General features: G+C 33.5%; 1 protein-coding gene across 24 annotated transcripts in view; it reads left to right on the top strand.

The window, feature by feature from the left end:
* The window catches only part of RIMS2 (regulating synaptic membrane exocytosis 2), a 489,839-nt gene that overhangs the window by 288,220 nt on the left and 185,129 nt on the right, over positions 1–16,490 (top strand). For 8 of the 24 annotated variants that reach the window (XM_032468081.1, XM_032468080.1, XM_032468083.1 and 5 more), the window contains one exon: positions 3,518–3,583. The exons of the other annotated variants lie outside the window; for them this stretch is intronic. In XM_032468081.1, the coding sequence (XP_032323972.1) occupies positions 3,518–3,583 (66 nt within the window). The remainder of the gene's footprint in view (positions 1–3,517; positions 3,584–16,490) is intronic. 24 annotated transcript variants of the gene reach the window in all.

Here is a 16,490-nt window from a genome sequence, read left to right as displayed (position 1 = left end):
TAATGTGGGTACCCCTTGGCCAGTTAAACTGACACATAAAATTAACCACCACAAAAAGAGAAACAAAATAAACTGCTGCTCTATGAAGGTTATTCTTGTTTAATGTTTTCTTTGGCTTATAGGGGCAAAATTAACTATAAGTTTCCTCAAGGAAAATATTAGAAGTTGGATGACAATATATAAGTTCTATGAATATTAAAAATTTTAACAAGCTTTGAATTTTACACATTTTTGTTACACTTAAGTAAGTTTTAGAGGCAGTCTTTTCCTTTTAAATACAATAAATCCCAGCCTCACTACTGTTGGGTATTCTTTCTACTCTTTGTAAAGCTAGGAATATCTCTTTTTGATACTATTTTCCTTATTTTCTTTTACTACATTGGTTTGTAATCTTCTGTTTACATTTCTAGAATGTTTCTATGATCACATGAACCACTATTCTCTTTGGAGAGTAGGTTCACCATGAAAACAACATAATTCTGTTTTTACTTTTTATTTCAACCCAAAGTATATTTATTGAATGGGTCAGCTACTGTGCACAAAGATTTAGAATAGACATTATCTTGGTCTAGCTCAATGGATTATTCAACTGATCATGCCAATTAATTTATACCAACTAATTATAAAATGTAGAAGACGTGAGGTCTAAGCATAATAGTATTGGAACAGATTGGAGAGAAAATTACTTGCTTGGATGTATTGGGAAAAGCTTCAAGAAGAATTTGGACTTCAAAGATGAGTAGAAGTTTGAAAGGCAATGAAGTGGAAACAGAGAAGGACAGATGGAGTTCTTGGGAAAGTGATAAGCATGAACAAAGTCTTGGAGTTAGAAAGTATGGGATTTATTTAGAGAATCTTAGGTAGTCTGGTGGACGCAGATAAAAAGTTGTGTGGGAAAAGGGAAGTAATTGGAGAAGATTGAAAGTAGCTTAGAACTTAATTTGTATGCCATTTTAAGGAATATATACTTTTTTACTTTTTTTTTTTTTTTTTTTTTTTTTTTTTTTTGATATGGGAAGTCACTGAAGGATTTGAAGCAAGCTACCTACATGATCTGAAGCGTAATTTGTAAATACACTTCCATAGGTAGGGTGGAGAATGGATTAGATCAGGAGAGGGCTGGGTTCTAAAAGGAGGCCTAATAGAAGGTTATTTCAATGGACGTGGTAAGCCTGATGTAAGGTATTTTCAGGAGAAAAGGAAAAGACGGGACAAATTTGAGTTATTGGACATTAGACCTAGCAATGTTCATAAATCAACTGAATGTGGAAAATAAGGAAAGTGGAGGAGTTAAATTTTGAGATTTTGAAGCTTGATTTATTAAGTAAATATTTAAATCCTTAGTTAAAACTGAGATTACAAGAAAAGGAATAGCTGAAGTATTAAGTTCCAGGGGGAATTAAAGAATTGTATTTGAAACTAGAAAGGCCTTTAGAGATTGTAGGGTCCGAGGTTCTAAAGAGGCACCTGAAGGACTGCTGCTGTACGCAAGGTTGAAGCCAAACGGGTAAGATTTAGGCTTCTCACTCCCTCTGCAGCACAGAGCCATTCTGATTTTATCAGATTCTTAAATTTTGCTTTTACATAAAATTTTGTTTGAAGAAAACAAGTGGTCTTCTCAATAAAAAAGTTGGTAAACTACTGCTCCAGCACCCTTATTTCACAAATGCAGCACCAGATGTCCAAATAGGCAGATGTCTTGCTCAAGTCTTACAATTAACATGTGCTTTTCTGAAATGCCTACATAACCCTCTAGCAGCCATGTGGAGAGCCCAGGAAGCCGCTGGAAAGGTGAAACCCAGAGGAAAACCAAGGCTAAACCAAAGTGAGAGTTTACACTATAAAAACAAATAGTATCATCCAGAAAGAATGTGTTGGAATATAAAGGTTGAGAAACAAATCTTGGGAAACCACTACCTCTAAGGAATACAAAGTAAGGGAATCAGTAAGTGAAATGGATAAAGAAGCAGTTAGATAGATGGGCCACCAGGACAAAGTGTACATGTTAAAAGCCTGAATTTTGGCTTAAGAAAAACCCTGAGTTTGAAACTCAGTCTTTCTACTAAACTATATGGCTGTGCGTAAGCACTCAGCCTGTTTCTCTGTCTTGGGAATACTAGAACCTATCTCAGAGTTGTTAGGAGAAGGAGAGGTAAAAGAGATAACACAGACAAAGCTTTAGCAGAGTACTTGGCACATAGTTACATGTTAAATATTATTTTTAGTAGCTAGAGAGGATAGTGTTTCAGAAACCGAGAGAGTGTGTCAAGAAATAGAGGTTGAAAATCAATGTCTAAAATTATAGATAAGTGTAGTGTGATGAAGATCAAGAGGAAATTAAATGTTTTTTAGGATTTCACAGGTAAAATTCACAAGATAGCTTCAAGAGAACGGAAGAGGCAGAAGTCAAATTACAGTAAGCTTTGAGAAGTATGAAAGTGAATTGTAGAAGAAAGTAAGCAAGAATTGTAGATATGTCTAAGATGTTTTGTGATGAAAGCAAAGTCAGAGGAAAGAAAGGTTAGTGAAGATTTTATTTGTAGGATTAAGTGCAGTTGTGGAAGGGAAAGCATGAGACAAAAATGAATGAAGCAAGGTCATGAGAAAAGTAGGATTACAAGTAGAGGAATTTCTTCCTTTGTTGCAGAAGAAAAGGACGAGTGAAGATATAAATATATTCTATATTTAGAGGTAGAAGTGTGGAAATTGAGAGTGCAAGGTTGGTTTCCATCTTTTACTGAAACATAATGATCATCTGCGAAAATTGTGTTTTGACATGAAAGGTTTAAAAAAAATAGAAAAATTTGAATTAGTGCTATAGAAAGAAGAGAATCAGCTCCTGAGGGGGGAAAAAGGTCAATGTGCTACTTTCCAGTAGTCATGAGGCATGAAGTGCAGCAGAGCCAGTAAACACGTAGTAAACATAGTGAATGGAAAAATGAATATCATCCAATACATTTAGAAAATAAAATTAATAATCAAGTAAAGATATTTTGAATCAATTTGTTCCTCACTTAATGGAATTTTATAAGCCCTTTTGGTTATTTTTAATTATTAATGATTGAAGAAGAAATAATTGCCTTATAAAATCTAAGTATAAGTGTTAGAAATTACTTTTATTGTTTTCTTCTTAAACTTTCTGGTTATTTTATTATTTTTCTCTTCCTACTTTTCCTCTTAAAAAATGAGAAAGCATCTGTACTGTATAACATTTTATAGTTGGTGCTGAAGATGTTTGAGTGATAATTGATAAAATTTTATTTTGAAATATTGTTTAAATCTCAATTTGTTACATTTTGTTGTGTTTTGTTTTAGAGTCCTTAGAATAGTTTAACCTTTAGCACTGCCATGTTACAATGCACATTGGGAGGAAGGAGCAAGCTTTCCAGTGACAATTTTCATTTGCTTTGCTTACTATCTGCTTATCTTTTTTGAATCTCACTTTAAAAAATTAAACTCTACCTTCTCATTTCTTTCCTGAGTCTCATTTATATTCTTGTTTCTGCCATGCTTGCAGTCATTTTCTTACTCTACCTCGCTCCAGATATAATCAGACCATTGAACATCATCACAGGGACGGCAGGTATATTTTTCTTACAATTGAGTCTGTCCGTAGAATTGCATGTGCCTGTCTATTGGTGTGATATAATTCACTTCTATTTCTGTTTTTTGTATATACATAGTGGTTATAGATGAAATATATAAATATTATCCTTATAAAATAGTAGGAAATAAAGCATATATAAACACCTCAATTGTGGTCGAATGTCAAAAATAGACCTTCCCCTACTGGACTGGATCATCTCTTCGATGATTCTAAAAATTTAGTTCATCAGGAATTACATTTGACTCTTATTACCTAGAAAGGTAGAATAATAGTATTATTAAAAATTAATAGCAATTAATAGCTCATCTTTCTCTGCAGAGTTCATAATTAGACATTTAAACAGCGTTAGTTGATTGGTATATGATCTTAACAACCAACTTCCCCCAGCTCCCTCCACAATTGAGTCAGTCCTTGAAAGTACTTAGCTTGAGCTGAAGTTTATGAGGCTAAACTTAGGTTTATGGTTATCTTATCAAAGGCTATGGTCTACTCATTGGTCATAGCAGATGGTCCTGGATCTGTGGAGAATACTGAGTCTGTGGCAAAATCTTTGTTCATTTCTAATCTACCACCATTCTTCTTGTATTGAATGAAAATGTCAATTACCTGACATTTAACAAAAAGGGAGATTAACTTTCTAGTTAATCCTAGAAGGAAATCTAGCAGGGAAAGAAGGTCTCCAAAGTTTGCGGTTTCTCAGGGCTAAATGGAGCTTTAGGGATTTGAGTCAGTTCAGTGACATTTTGAGGTCCTATAGGCAGAGACAAGAATGGCAATGATGCAGCTGGTTGTGGGCTCAGCTGTATAGATAAGCAATTATGTGCTGTACTCACTCTGACTATTGTTTCAAAGTGGTTTAGGTTATGTTTAGACCACTTTTATCCTATCAGTTAAGTTAACTAAGAGTTGATAATGATATGCAATATAATGTATATGTGCAGTCAAACTATAATAATTCTACCTATAAAACTGAAAAAGAAAAAAAAGAGTTGATAATGATAGAGCTTAGAAAAAATAATTGAAAATAATGGGTAAATTCCTAAGGACTGAATTCGCTCAGACAAATGTGGAAGGGAACACAAGAAATAACATCAACACTAAATCCTAATAATTCAAGTTTTGTGATGTCTTTCAGTAAACATAATTTAAATTAAGTACCTTCCAGTTTATTGCATGATAGTGGTTATTGCTATATTTTATTTTCTTTTACGTTTCTCAGTCTCTTTCCTGTTATTTTGCTTCAGTACTAAGTAGTTCTTTTTTGTTGTTAATGTCTTTTATTTTTACTATTGCTGTATATTACATTCATACTATTTTTTTGGTTGCAATGATTATACACTTACCTTACAAATATTGAAAAAGTTGTATAACTATCCTTATAATTAGCCAAGACCTTTTTTAAGGTGGGTGGCATGAATGAGACATTACTGATTATAAGATTATTCTTCTTATGCTGGTATCTTTTCATTTAAATGTAAATTAAAATTATGCATCCCATGAGTTGTTTATATTCTGCATTTTTCTTACTTATCAATAAGTAAATTGTCTACTTTGTATTATTTATTCTTTCAATAAATCAACATAGATGGAATCAGTTCTTGATCAGCTCTAAGCTGATTATCAATTTCATATACTTACTCAACTCTTAACCTCAGCCTACCTGGTCTGTTTCGAAAGGTACATTTCTGAATTGTCTTCTGTGCCATGATTTAATTTGTGGTCAGGAAACACAATATCGTTCATGTTTATATTAAAGCAAAACACAGTTGGGAAAATCAGTTTTAGAAATCAAGTTATCAAATAACTTACTGAAAGGTTTACTGTCATTTAAATGATTTAAATTTGTGAGTCTTAAGTATGCCTACTGCGGAAAAATTGGATAGATTTTGTAAGAATGAGCCTCTTTAAGGTTGCTTTTAAAAATACTATGTTTTATCGTTATTAATTTGATACATACAAGAGAAAGTATTCTCGTTTCAAAGCATGATAATAAAATAAACATCCATGAATCTTCTACCCAAATTGAGAACCAGAATATATGGTTATATTTCTTGCATCTACCCATAGTTCCTTTCCTATTGCATTTGTGTGTCTCTTTCACAGAAATAGTAAATGCTATACTGAATTTTCAGTTTGACATTTCCTTCCTTTGTTTTTTAAAAGTGACTTTGATCACTTATTTCACTCTGCTAATTTTCTGAGTTACTTAGTCCCTCTGACAAACATTTCAATCCACTCTGAGATTCTGGCGATTGTTGAAGATGTAAAAGCTCATCTAGTCACCTACCCCTTCTCCTTTATTTATTACCATGACGTCTGTGCTTCTTGTTTAACCCTTGTATGTGATGCAGCTGAGCACAACCATCTACTACCCTCACACATTGATGTCGTCGGTTGACCCTTTGATTATGCCATTTTGTTCACTGAAGAGGATTTTAGCACCTGGATTTAGTCTTCCTCTTTATCACAATTACTGCCATCAACCTGAGTGATGTTAGCATTCACCTGAATGATCTGTTCGGCACCCAGTCACTTCCTTGACTATCTCAAATTGGAGGTAGAGAACTTTACGCCCAAATCTATTTCATTCACTCCCCTAACCATGCTCTGAATCTTATAATTTGAAACTGTTCTACCTTTGAAAACTTTAAAATTTTTATACAACTTTTAAAGGTTACTTTACATTTACAGTTATTACAAAATACTTTACTCTTGGATAAGAACTACACATGGTTCTTTCTTATTCTCTCATTGAGTTACTTTGAATGTACTAGTTCTTTTATCTCAGTAGAAGACTCTAGTCTCTTTACCCCTTTACCTTTCCCAGTTATTCTCCACTTTTCTTTACTTGCTTACATACCAAGAGGTTGAATCTATTCTCAGAAATATCCTCAGTCCCTTTACTACATTGTTATTCTTTTACCTATTTGATAAAGTCCAAATCTGGATCTGTCTCTTTCTCTTGCTGAATGATTTTTTGATCTGAATGACCCAAGTTCTCCCTAACTACCTACTTGAGAAAAAAATGACTGAACACTTAAAGGAAAAGTGACCTTTTTATTGAACGTTGTGAAAAGAATAGAAAGAAATTGGCACCTCCTGAGTATCTGGTTTCCCAGTCTAGATCTCAAGGTTCCATTTACTGTCTTGTTGTGGGAATTCCCTTTCTGTAAATAAATATGTGTTAATAGTTCTGAGTGAACTGTAGTTTGGGTATATGAACTCTGGAATTTTCTGAATGGGATAAGTGCAAGAAACTGAACATGGCATCCCCAGTATGTGATGAATCAGAACCATTGGTCTCTCTACCCCAAGTTTGTAAAATGAAAAATTATGAGTGCTGTCTCTTCCAAACAGATGAATAGAAGCTTAAATAATGTTTGCTAAACTTCTTTTATATTACTTCAGGTAACAAATATTAATTAACATTAGGAATCAAAACTTTTTTTCTTCTGGCCAGGTTGTGCTGACCAGTACAAAATTATCTCTTGATTCATTGTGTATTTTAAAACACAGTCAACATTTAAACAAATATATTTAGAATGAATATCACGTTATTTTTAATTAATATCCCTTTGAGAGCTATCTTTTATTTTAATAAATGTATTTTTTATATTTTAAAATTTACCTCATATCCTAATTTTTTTCCTCGTATTTATCTGTACTTAAAGCTATAAAGCTTAATTATTTCTCTACTTAAAGCATATTAAGACATCATTGACACTGATGGTGGACAACATGGCAACTTTTATGTAAAGATGTGATGGAGGAGACAATAACTAGGCTATATCTTAAAGGAAGATTTAGAATTATTTAGATTTATATGGAGGTAGGGTAGGATGTTGGTAGAATTTTAAAGAAATGTATGAGCAGAGTTACTGAAGTAGTAAAAACCATGTTTTAGCACTGTTAGAGTGTGCTACAAGGCGGGGAATAGCAAGAAATGAATCTGGACTGACAGAGATGGTCCCGATTATTAATAACCTTGTATGCTCTGTTAAGAAACTTAGATCTAAGATTGTAAGTGACAGAGGTAGTTTGAAGAATTTCAGTTTGAGGATGGCTATAATATATTTATTCACTCCAGAGTAATTACTGTAGAGACTATGTGGATGGTTAATTTGAGAGAAAAGGATATGAAAAAGAGGTACTTATTGAGGTGTTTGCCTTGGTCTAGGACAGTAGAAACTAATGGCCCGAACTAAGTAAGGTAGTGGATGGAGAAAGAAGATGAGAGTTAATTAAAATCAATAATACGTAGTAAATAATATGGGATCTGAATGTTGAGGGGGAGCGAAGTGTGAAGAAGCACTCCTGGTCTTAGAACCTGGGTAACTGGGTGCGTGTGGTGCCTTAACGAAGACGGTGGGGATTGCTAGGAGAGGAATCAGTCTAGGTGAGAGACAAGTTCAGTTTTGGAATTACTGAGATAGCTAAGGAGAAACCTCTAGCAAGGAGTAAAATAAATAATTTCAAAGCTTAAAGTTTAGGCTACGAAGAGCAGTTTGGGAGCAAATTTGCTAGTGGTGGGAAGTAGACACAAAAATGAAAGTGAAATCAGCCAGAGAGACAGCCCATGTGGTGAGGGCCAAGGAGTTTCCCTCTGCCATGGGAAACATTAACATTTAGTGGCAGACAGGACATAGTGAAGGAAGAAATGAGAAAAGTAAGAATAGCGAGGGCTAAAAGAATAGTTTTAAGAAGGAAGAAATAATGTCAACAGTAAAAATAATAAATGAAAAATGCGCATTAACGCTGTCAAGGGAGATGTCATTGGTGACTTTCATTAGGGTGATTTTGGAAGGGTGGTGAGGCTAAAAAGGCAGATTGCAGTGGCCTGGGCTGTGAGTGGGAGTTAAGAAAATAAATACATCAAGAGGGTGTGGAGGAGAAATGCTGGGTAGGGGTATGTGATGTCAGAGTAGGTTTCTTTCTTTTAGAATAAGAAATACATCGTGTGTTTATAGGCTTGGAGGAAAGGATTTTTTAGGAACAAAAGATAAGTTGAAAACACGGAAAAAAGGATGGCTAGAAGAAAGGTCTTAGGGCAGTGGGTAGGACCAATCACACAGATGGAGTTTGTAAACATAAAGAAGTTCTTATTTACTGTTGAGACAGAAGGAAAATAGTTGGAACTAAGTAAGTTTTTAAAGGATGTTAAGTTGAAGGTAATTACGTTTGATAACCTCAATTTTGTTGTTGCTGTAATTGAGATTACATGGTTGTGTTTTGAGACAAATTCCTGGGGGTAGATTCCTAGACGCTGAATATGATGTTTGATTGAAAATAAGATAGCTTAAAATAGTTGTCGGGTACAAAGTGATGGGAACTGATTAAATATAAGTAAAAAGATTTTTAGTGATACCACCATAGCAGATGTTGGAAACCATGAATTTGCAATGTGCCAACCTGTACGAATGTATGCTTTGCTTAAGCAGTGCCAAGTTGCCTAGATGTAGAGAAATCAGATTATGGCAATGAATCACCTTTAGGGTTCTGATGAATTTTGGAAGATTTGGGTTAGAAGGGAATCTGAGTGTTGGTATAGGAGTGGTTCAGATTATCAGTCATAGAGTCTAGGATGGGTAAGGAAGGAAGAAAAGCAAAGAGAGTGATATACATTGACCAGAATTGGAGGGGCCAAGGAACCAAAAGTATCAAATGGAGATCAAGTAAAGTGGGGGTGAGATTGTAAAACACCTGACAATTATCATACTCAGTTTGAGATATTGGTGATTAGTATTTCTGAGTTTGAATAATTTCATTGGATTCTAAGATCCACAGTATTTCCCCAGGAAGGGGTGTTGATGCAGGAAAAAAGGTGAGGATTATTGAACTTTTGAAGATCCAAGAGTTGTGGTTCAAGATTATTGAACAGTTTTCTGCATGTACATTGAAATCTTCTAGAATTACCATAGGAATTAGGGTAAAGAAGATGGCTGACAACCAGTTCCCAAAATTATCAATGACTAAGACATAGTGATTGGAAGTTGAATAGATATTAGGAACCTGAATTAATAATGGATGCTACAGCTAAGTGGCATGCTTAACAAAAATAAGGACATGTACATTACAGTGGGAGAGTATGACCAGAGTGTTTCTAGGGAGCCAGTCTCTCCTGAATCCATGGACTATGAAATGTGAGAGAACAAGTAGCTTCTGCAGATGAGAGTTATATTGGAAGGAGAGTCTACAAGGTTGAACTAAATGCTATTTAAGATAGAGATATGCAGAAACCATTCTGCAGAAAGGTTGATAACATAAGGAAGTGAGTTAGCAATGGATAAAGATTCTTGAAAATACAGCTGAGAGAATTAGAGAAGATTAAAATGGTACAGAAGAGAGTGCAGGAGATGAAGAAATTAGAGAGAAGATATCGGGGGTTAATTGGGCTTGCTCTTTTACTTAATATAAGAATTATAGAGATAAGATGCTCAAGTAGAAGTGATTTACCTCAAATATCCTAAATTTATCCTACACTGTTTTGGTGCCAGAACTGGGAGTTATTTTAGTGCCAGAACTGAGTAAGGTCCTCTCAGGGTCTGACCTGGGACTGGAGTGGTGCTGAGGGCTGCTGCTGTGAGTTTGAAGAGAGGCAGTGAAGGGTCTTTTCTTAAGGTATTTGGGGCCATGACTAGGACTCTAATTAGAGGAAAGATTCTGACAAAACTAGTGGAGTCAGTGGAGGATGAGGTTCCTGTGTGGGACGTAGAATGTTTTCCTGTAGATGGTCTCTCCGAGAAGACCCCTCAGTAAATGTGATCAAATCCAGAAGTAGCTCACACTTCTGAGCTACCCACCTTTTTGCCTTAATTTCTTTGCATTGTTACCAACCTTCTCCTTTCCTCTTAGCATTTTCTTCTCCAGCACAACTGATCTTCTATTAGTGTTTCTGACTGTAACCTTTCTTAATTTCCCTGGAATTCTCCACTAGTTATTTCTTGTTTCTCTTGCATTTCAATCGCTCTTACTTTAGTGATTTTGCTTTTCCTCAAATTGTTGTCGAGGAGATTGCTGAAGTCTCTTAATAATACTTTCTTTCTATTCTGCCATACCTTCAAACTCCCTTGAGAATGATCAGTTTCCCTCTCTTACTTAGGTCATGTTTCTTGCTTATGTATTTTTCATATACTTTCTCCCACTTCCTCATTGGCTACTAAGCTTTAACCCTCTACAGTTGATTTTCTCTGTGGTTATTATTTGCTGTATCTTTTTCTGCCTCATTGCATCTGCTATTATTAATTGCTTCTCTTTTCAGCCTTTCTAATGCAGTTACTCTCCTGATTCTCATTATACCCCTTGCTCTTATCTCCTTCACTTCTTTCCCATTTCTTATGTCCTCAACTTCTTGTCCATGTGTTATCCTATATTCTGTCATCTGTATGGCTTTGGCCAAAACTTCTAATATCTAGTAGAGTGCCTGGCACATAATATGAATGCAGTAATAGTATTGAAAAAATGAATGAGTCAGTGAATAGTGAAATGTTAATACAATACAGTGACTTCTCAGACTTACCTGATAGATCCATCTAATTGACATTTGTACAAGAATATTCTTGCAACACTTAACAAACTTAAGTCCAAACTGAAGTTACTCTCATTCTTCCTAAGAATTCTTCTCTTTCTGTTAATAGATCATCATTTCATTTTGAAGGCTGGAAATTTCAGGCGTTTTCTTTGTTTTATTCATTTATTTCCTTTAATTCATATGTTGATTTGCCAAACATTATAGAGGGAAAAAAACCCCAGCTCTGCTGTCAAAGAAGTTAACAGGCTTTAAAATCAAGGAAGCTCAATTTAAGTTACAGCTAAAAAAAAAATATCTAAATATGTGACTTTGACCAAGTTTCTGGGAGCCTTAGTTTGCTAATTTCTAAAATGAGAGACTGGATTATGTAATTTCTGAGATTCCTTCTAACCTTAAAATTCTGTCTGTATAATTCTGTATATTTTGTACATTGTGGTTTATGTTTGTCATCCATACCTTCTCCTCTGTTTCCAATCTTCTACTACAAGTCAGCCTTTTTCTAGTCTAATTCATTCCATATACTACTGCTGAATTCACCTTCTTAACTCATTAGTTAAAAATTACCTTTGTTCAGAACTTTTTGGTCATTCTCATTGAAAATTATCCCCTTAACTATGCATTTAAGATCTCTATAAAATGACTCCAAGGTAGTTTTCTAACTTTTGCCACATTCTACCTTTTGTTGTTTCTAACATTTCCATTTGACTCTTTTTTTTCCCTCCAACCAGACTTACCGTAACAAAATTCTGTGTACAAAGTGACCTAGACCTGCTGCTTTAAAGCATGATCCTCTCTTACTAATATTTTGATAGGTCATACCATACAGTCTCAAAAAGTCCTTACTCTAAAACTAATAGAAAAATGCCCAATGCACATTAAATGAATGGACTAACTACTGGAACTTTAATAACTCTTTATAGACTCTAGTCTATATGATAGGCTGCTGGAGAACTGATACAAGATGTCAAGAGGCCATTTTGTGCAATGCCACTGTGACACCAACATGTTTCTGGATAATAATATTCCCATTGTCTGATTCTAGACACACTATAGGAATAACATTGGGGTCAGAGGTTAGCTTAGCTGCTTTCTGGGCTAGAACATATGTCACCCCAGTATGCTCATCTGACTGGGTCCCACAGCAGCCCGGAATAAGTCCTGGTGAATCTGTAACAGGGCTCTGTCAATAGATGGATTCTTCATTGTGTCCTCCAAGTGCTACTCTAAAGTCACCTTCATCCTGCCCGCTGCCTGCAGGGAATTTGCACTATACCCTTTCCACTATCCATATAAAGCTAGCAAAACAAAAGGAATGCTAGTTCACTGTTCAAAGTTGTCCAGTGAAACTGTTAAACATGGCACTCAGATATTCTAGAGGAAGGACCATGCCTCATCACGTTTACTCATATCATACAAGAACAATACATAATTTGGTACTTTAGAGGTACATCTTTAAGATGTTTGTTATCTTGTGGAATCTTTGAGGACCTAGGAAGGGAAAACATAGGGCCCAATACCTTTGTGAAGTAACTTGAAGTTCTTACAATTGATACAGTGTTATTATACTTCAACATCCACTGCAAATGGAAACAAGATAGTAAAATAAGAATTTTATAGATTAAAGGTGGGAATTATATTATCTTGGGATTTTGAAAATACATATTTTAAAGATGTATTAAGTTGCTGCATGTTAATTGTTGCTGAGTAAATAATCCTGCTTGTTTGTGGTTTTGTTTGTTTTATTTTTTGAAGTAAAAATTAAGTAACAATGAGAATTATAACTACTTAATAAAATGCTCAAAATATCCTCAAGACATTAACATTTTACATGTTTCTGTGTGTGCATATTTTATAATACAATGTATCTTTATTGTTTAGTGTTGTATTTGTCCCTAATTTTCTTGAGAAAATTGGGATAATCTTTTCTTCTTGCTTTTTCCAATGATGACTATTTTTGAGAAAATACTTCTATAAATATGGCAACAGCTTACTTCTCTTTTTCATGATAAAATAAGGTTATGAGAAATAGGAACATGTTTTTCTACATTAAAGGTGTCTTGTTTTCTCTTATCAATATAGGTATCTACTACCATTTTCACATGTTAGGTTGTTATTAACTTGGCTGACTCTAGACTGCTGTTATTTTAGAATAACCTCATTTACTTTTAACTAAAATACAGAGTTTAACTGAAGAGAAATGTTCTGCTGAAAAAAATACTGTCATGCTCAAGGAAAATTAATCTATCTTCCACCAAAATAACAAAATATTCCTATTTGTACATAATATTTATTTACTCATTTATTATGGTTTTTATGGCAAGTAATTTGTGTCTTGCAACTTCAGAAGCAGTGCTAAAATAATATAAATCAGAGTTTTTAAAAGTTAACTTATACCTTGCACAATATGGTGAACATGAAAATTATAGAGTTGAATCACAGTTACTTAAAATTACTTGATACGTTATGCAAATATATAACGTTTTATATTAATTACCCTAAAATATCTCATTTTAAAATCCCATTGTGTATTTATTTCTTCAATTATGCAGCTAATGCTTAGAAAAATCTCTACACATTCAAGATATTTTACCAAAAAGTGTAACGCTTCTGCTGTAAATCAGCTTACTCTATTACATAATACAGACATAGGGAAGTCATTTCTTGCCCCAAACCTGAGTTTGTACTTCCTGTCCTTTGAAATTTTTTTAAAATTTCAGCTTTATAAAGAAATAGTTTGTTTATATAAAAAAGAATAGTTCCTAAATAACTTTACTTTTTATAAGTTATTTATTAAAAAAACGATTACTTATGGTATCTTTACGATGTAAATGTGAACTAAGTCTGTCTGATTGAACATAGTCTTTAAGGTGTAAGTTACATTCTAGGACTATTTTCACTGATAACTGAATATTACTTTGAAGAGTTTGAAGCATGAGCTGGCTGTTTTTCCTTTTTCTCAGTATTCTTAGTGTTCTTCTATCATATTTAGAGAGCTAGTCTACATTGAGCTTATGTTGATCTGGAGTTGTATCATTGTGATGGTTGAATATAAGTGAAAGAAAACAAAATGCTCACTGGCCCATTTTTTCCTGTGATACTGCATAACTCCCTGGTACTCTGAGGTGAGGAGACGTAAGTAGCTAAGGTGATGAAATAAGTAGGAAGCTGTGCCAGATACTTGAAAATTTAAAACATCTTTTAAGAACAACCATATGAGAGGAAAAAAGACTGAAAATGGACAACATTACTAGATGAGTATAAAGTTATATTTCCTTTAGAAATTCTCATCAAAATCTACAAGTGCTATTAACTACTTTTAAAGCTGAGTTGTTCCAATACTGACTTTTGTTCCAATACTGTCAGTCGCTGTGAATTAGCTCCGTGGAACATCCCCTGCAGCGTTTGCAGTTGGAAATAGCAGCCCCTTAATAAGCAGGTCTGTGTCCTTCCAGGTAAATGACACATGCAAACTCTGAACTACGTTAAACATATATATCAGAAAATATAAACTATTTTTTTAAAAAATAGAATTATGACACATATTAAATCACTTTTAAAAGAGCCAAATTATTTACCTAAGAAAGGTTTAAATTTACAGGTGAGTGTTTCCTAACCTTTTATATGGCTTGCTTTTTGGCAGTCTTTAAAACCTCTGTCCACCCTGTTTAGAGTATTATTTTTAAATGTGTAAAGTAAAACAAAGTAAATAGTAGGTTTACAAAGGAAATGATTTATATTGAAATACAGATGCCAAGTTCAGAAACCCAGGTAGGTAGGCACTAAAATATTTCATGCCTTGCAAATGGTTATCTGTTATTTCCCATATTTCAGTTGTTATAATTCAAAATCACTTGTAAGTTCTTTTCTTAAAATTAAAACTCACCAAGAATTTAGGTGGAAATTGTCAAGTTTTATATCTCAATCCCTTGAAGAGCCTGCTATGAGACTTATGAGACTTAGGCATTGCTGCTTTAACTTTTCTCAGCAGTAATCTTAGTTCTCACCTAGTAACACCTATTCTTACCCAGTTATGGGAGCAGGAGCCTGTCTTGACCTTCTACTGTGTTATCAAAGTTTAAAATATGTTATAGCTCTCCCTTCCCTTAACTGTAGTGGAACATCTCAGTAAATTTCTACCTTCTATTGTGATTCTTCTCATGTTTCACTTATTAATCAATTTCATTTCACACTATGGAAATTATATAATTCATTTTATTTATGAATATGGAGATAAAAATATAAGTAAAATTTAAAACATGAGTATAGTCTTCAAAGAACTTTTTCACAAAAGAGATTTTTTTTTTAAAAGATATTTCCCAAAGGGTGACCTGTTTACTTAAACAATGATTGTTCCTTTTAAGGACATGGAACATAAAAACACATATGAAATAATTCTCTGGATTTCACACACACTTTTATATTTCAATTACTAAAAATACAGTGTGAAAGAAGCAAAAGAGTATATCCTCGTATTTCACTTTCCACTTGGAAGAATTACTTGATGGAATCAGAACAAATCAAATTTTGCATAAATAAGTGAAATACTAGCATAATTTTCTGTTGGGATAGTCATAGATATTCTAGAAAGTTTTGCTACTGCACGTTATATAATAAGTTTATTATTAGAGATAACCGGAAATATGAAAATAATGTAAAGACTGATACTCTGCAAAAATAGATTTTAAGGAATCTAAGATACATATATATATATATATATATATATATATATATATATATATATATATATATCCCTTTAATTCTGGTTATTTCTTGTGTTGAAGATATACCAAGATGTATACACTGAAAACATTTAACAAACTTTTTTGCATATGTATTCCTAAAGAGAAGTGTTCTCTCTGAGATAGTTTTTCAAGAACAAAAATAGAATTATGATTTCCTACACTCTCAGGTTGCCTTTTCATTTCTCTCTTTGATAAGTAATTGCATATTGTATATGTATTTACATTTAATCTCAGCTTTTTGACATATTCTGGATATACTTTTATAAAAATACTAAATTTACCTTAAGAAATCAATCATATTATGGTACATGGATTTTAAAATAGTTTTTAAATTATTTGACTTGTATGTTACCCTATGAATTTAAAGCAGGATAAACACAAGATATATTGTAGAGTAAATCCAGTATTCAGTTCCCAAAGTCATCTAGTCTAATGCCTACTGGTCCAAAATTGTATACCATATGCTTGATTACATTTGGGAAATCTTTTCTTATTTTTCTTTAATTGCTTGCATTTTTTGTTATCAAAAATAAGATTGAGAGAAATTACAGGTAAAGTGGAAATCCTTAATATATTAGTCCTGAGGGAAAGTAATGCTTTCTTTACTATCTAT

The sequence above is a fragment of the Camelus ferus genome, chromosome 25, assembly GCF_009834535.1.
Source record: "Camelus ferus isolate YT-003-E chromosome 25, BCGSAC_Cfer_1.0, whole genome shotgun sequence".
NCBI classification, from domain to species: domain Eukaryota; kingdom Metazoa; phylum Chordata; class Mammalia; order Artiodactyla; family Camelidae; genus Camelus; species Camelus ferus.
Note: the sequence above shows the minus strand (reverse complement) of the source record. Positions and strands in the feature narration are given on the sequence as shown.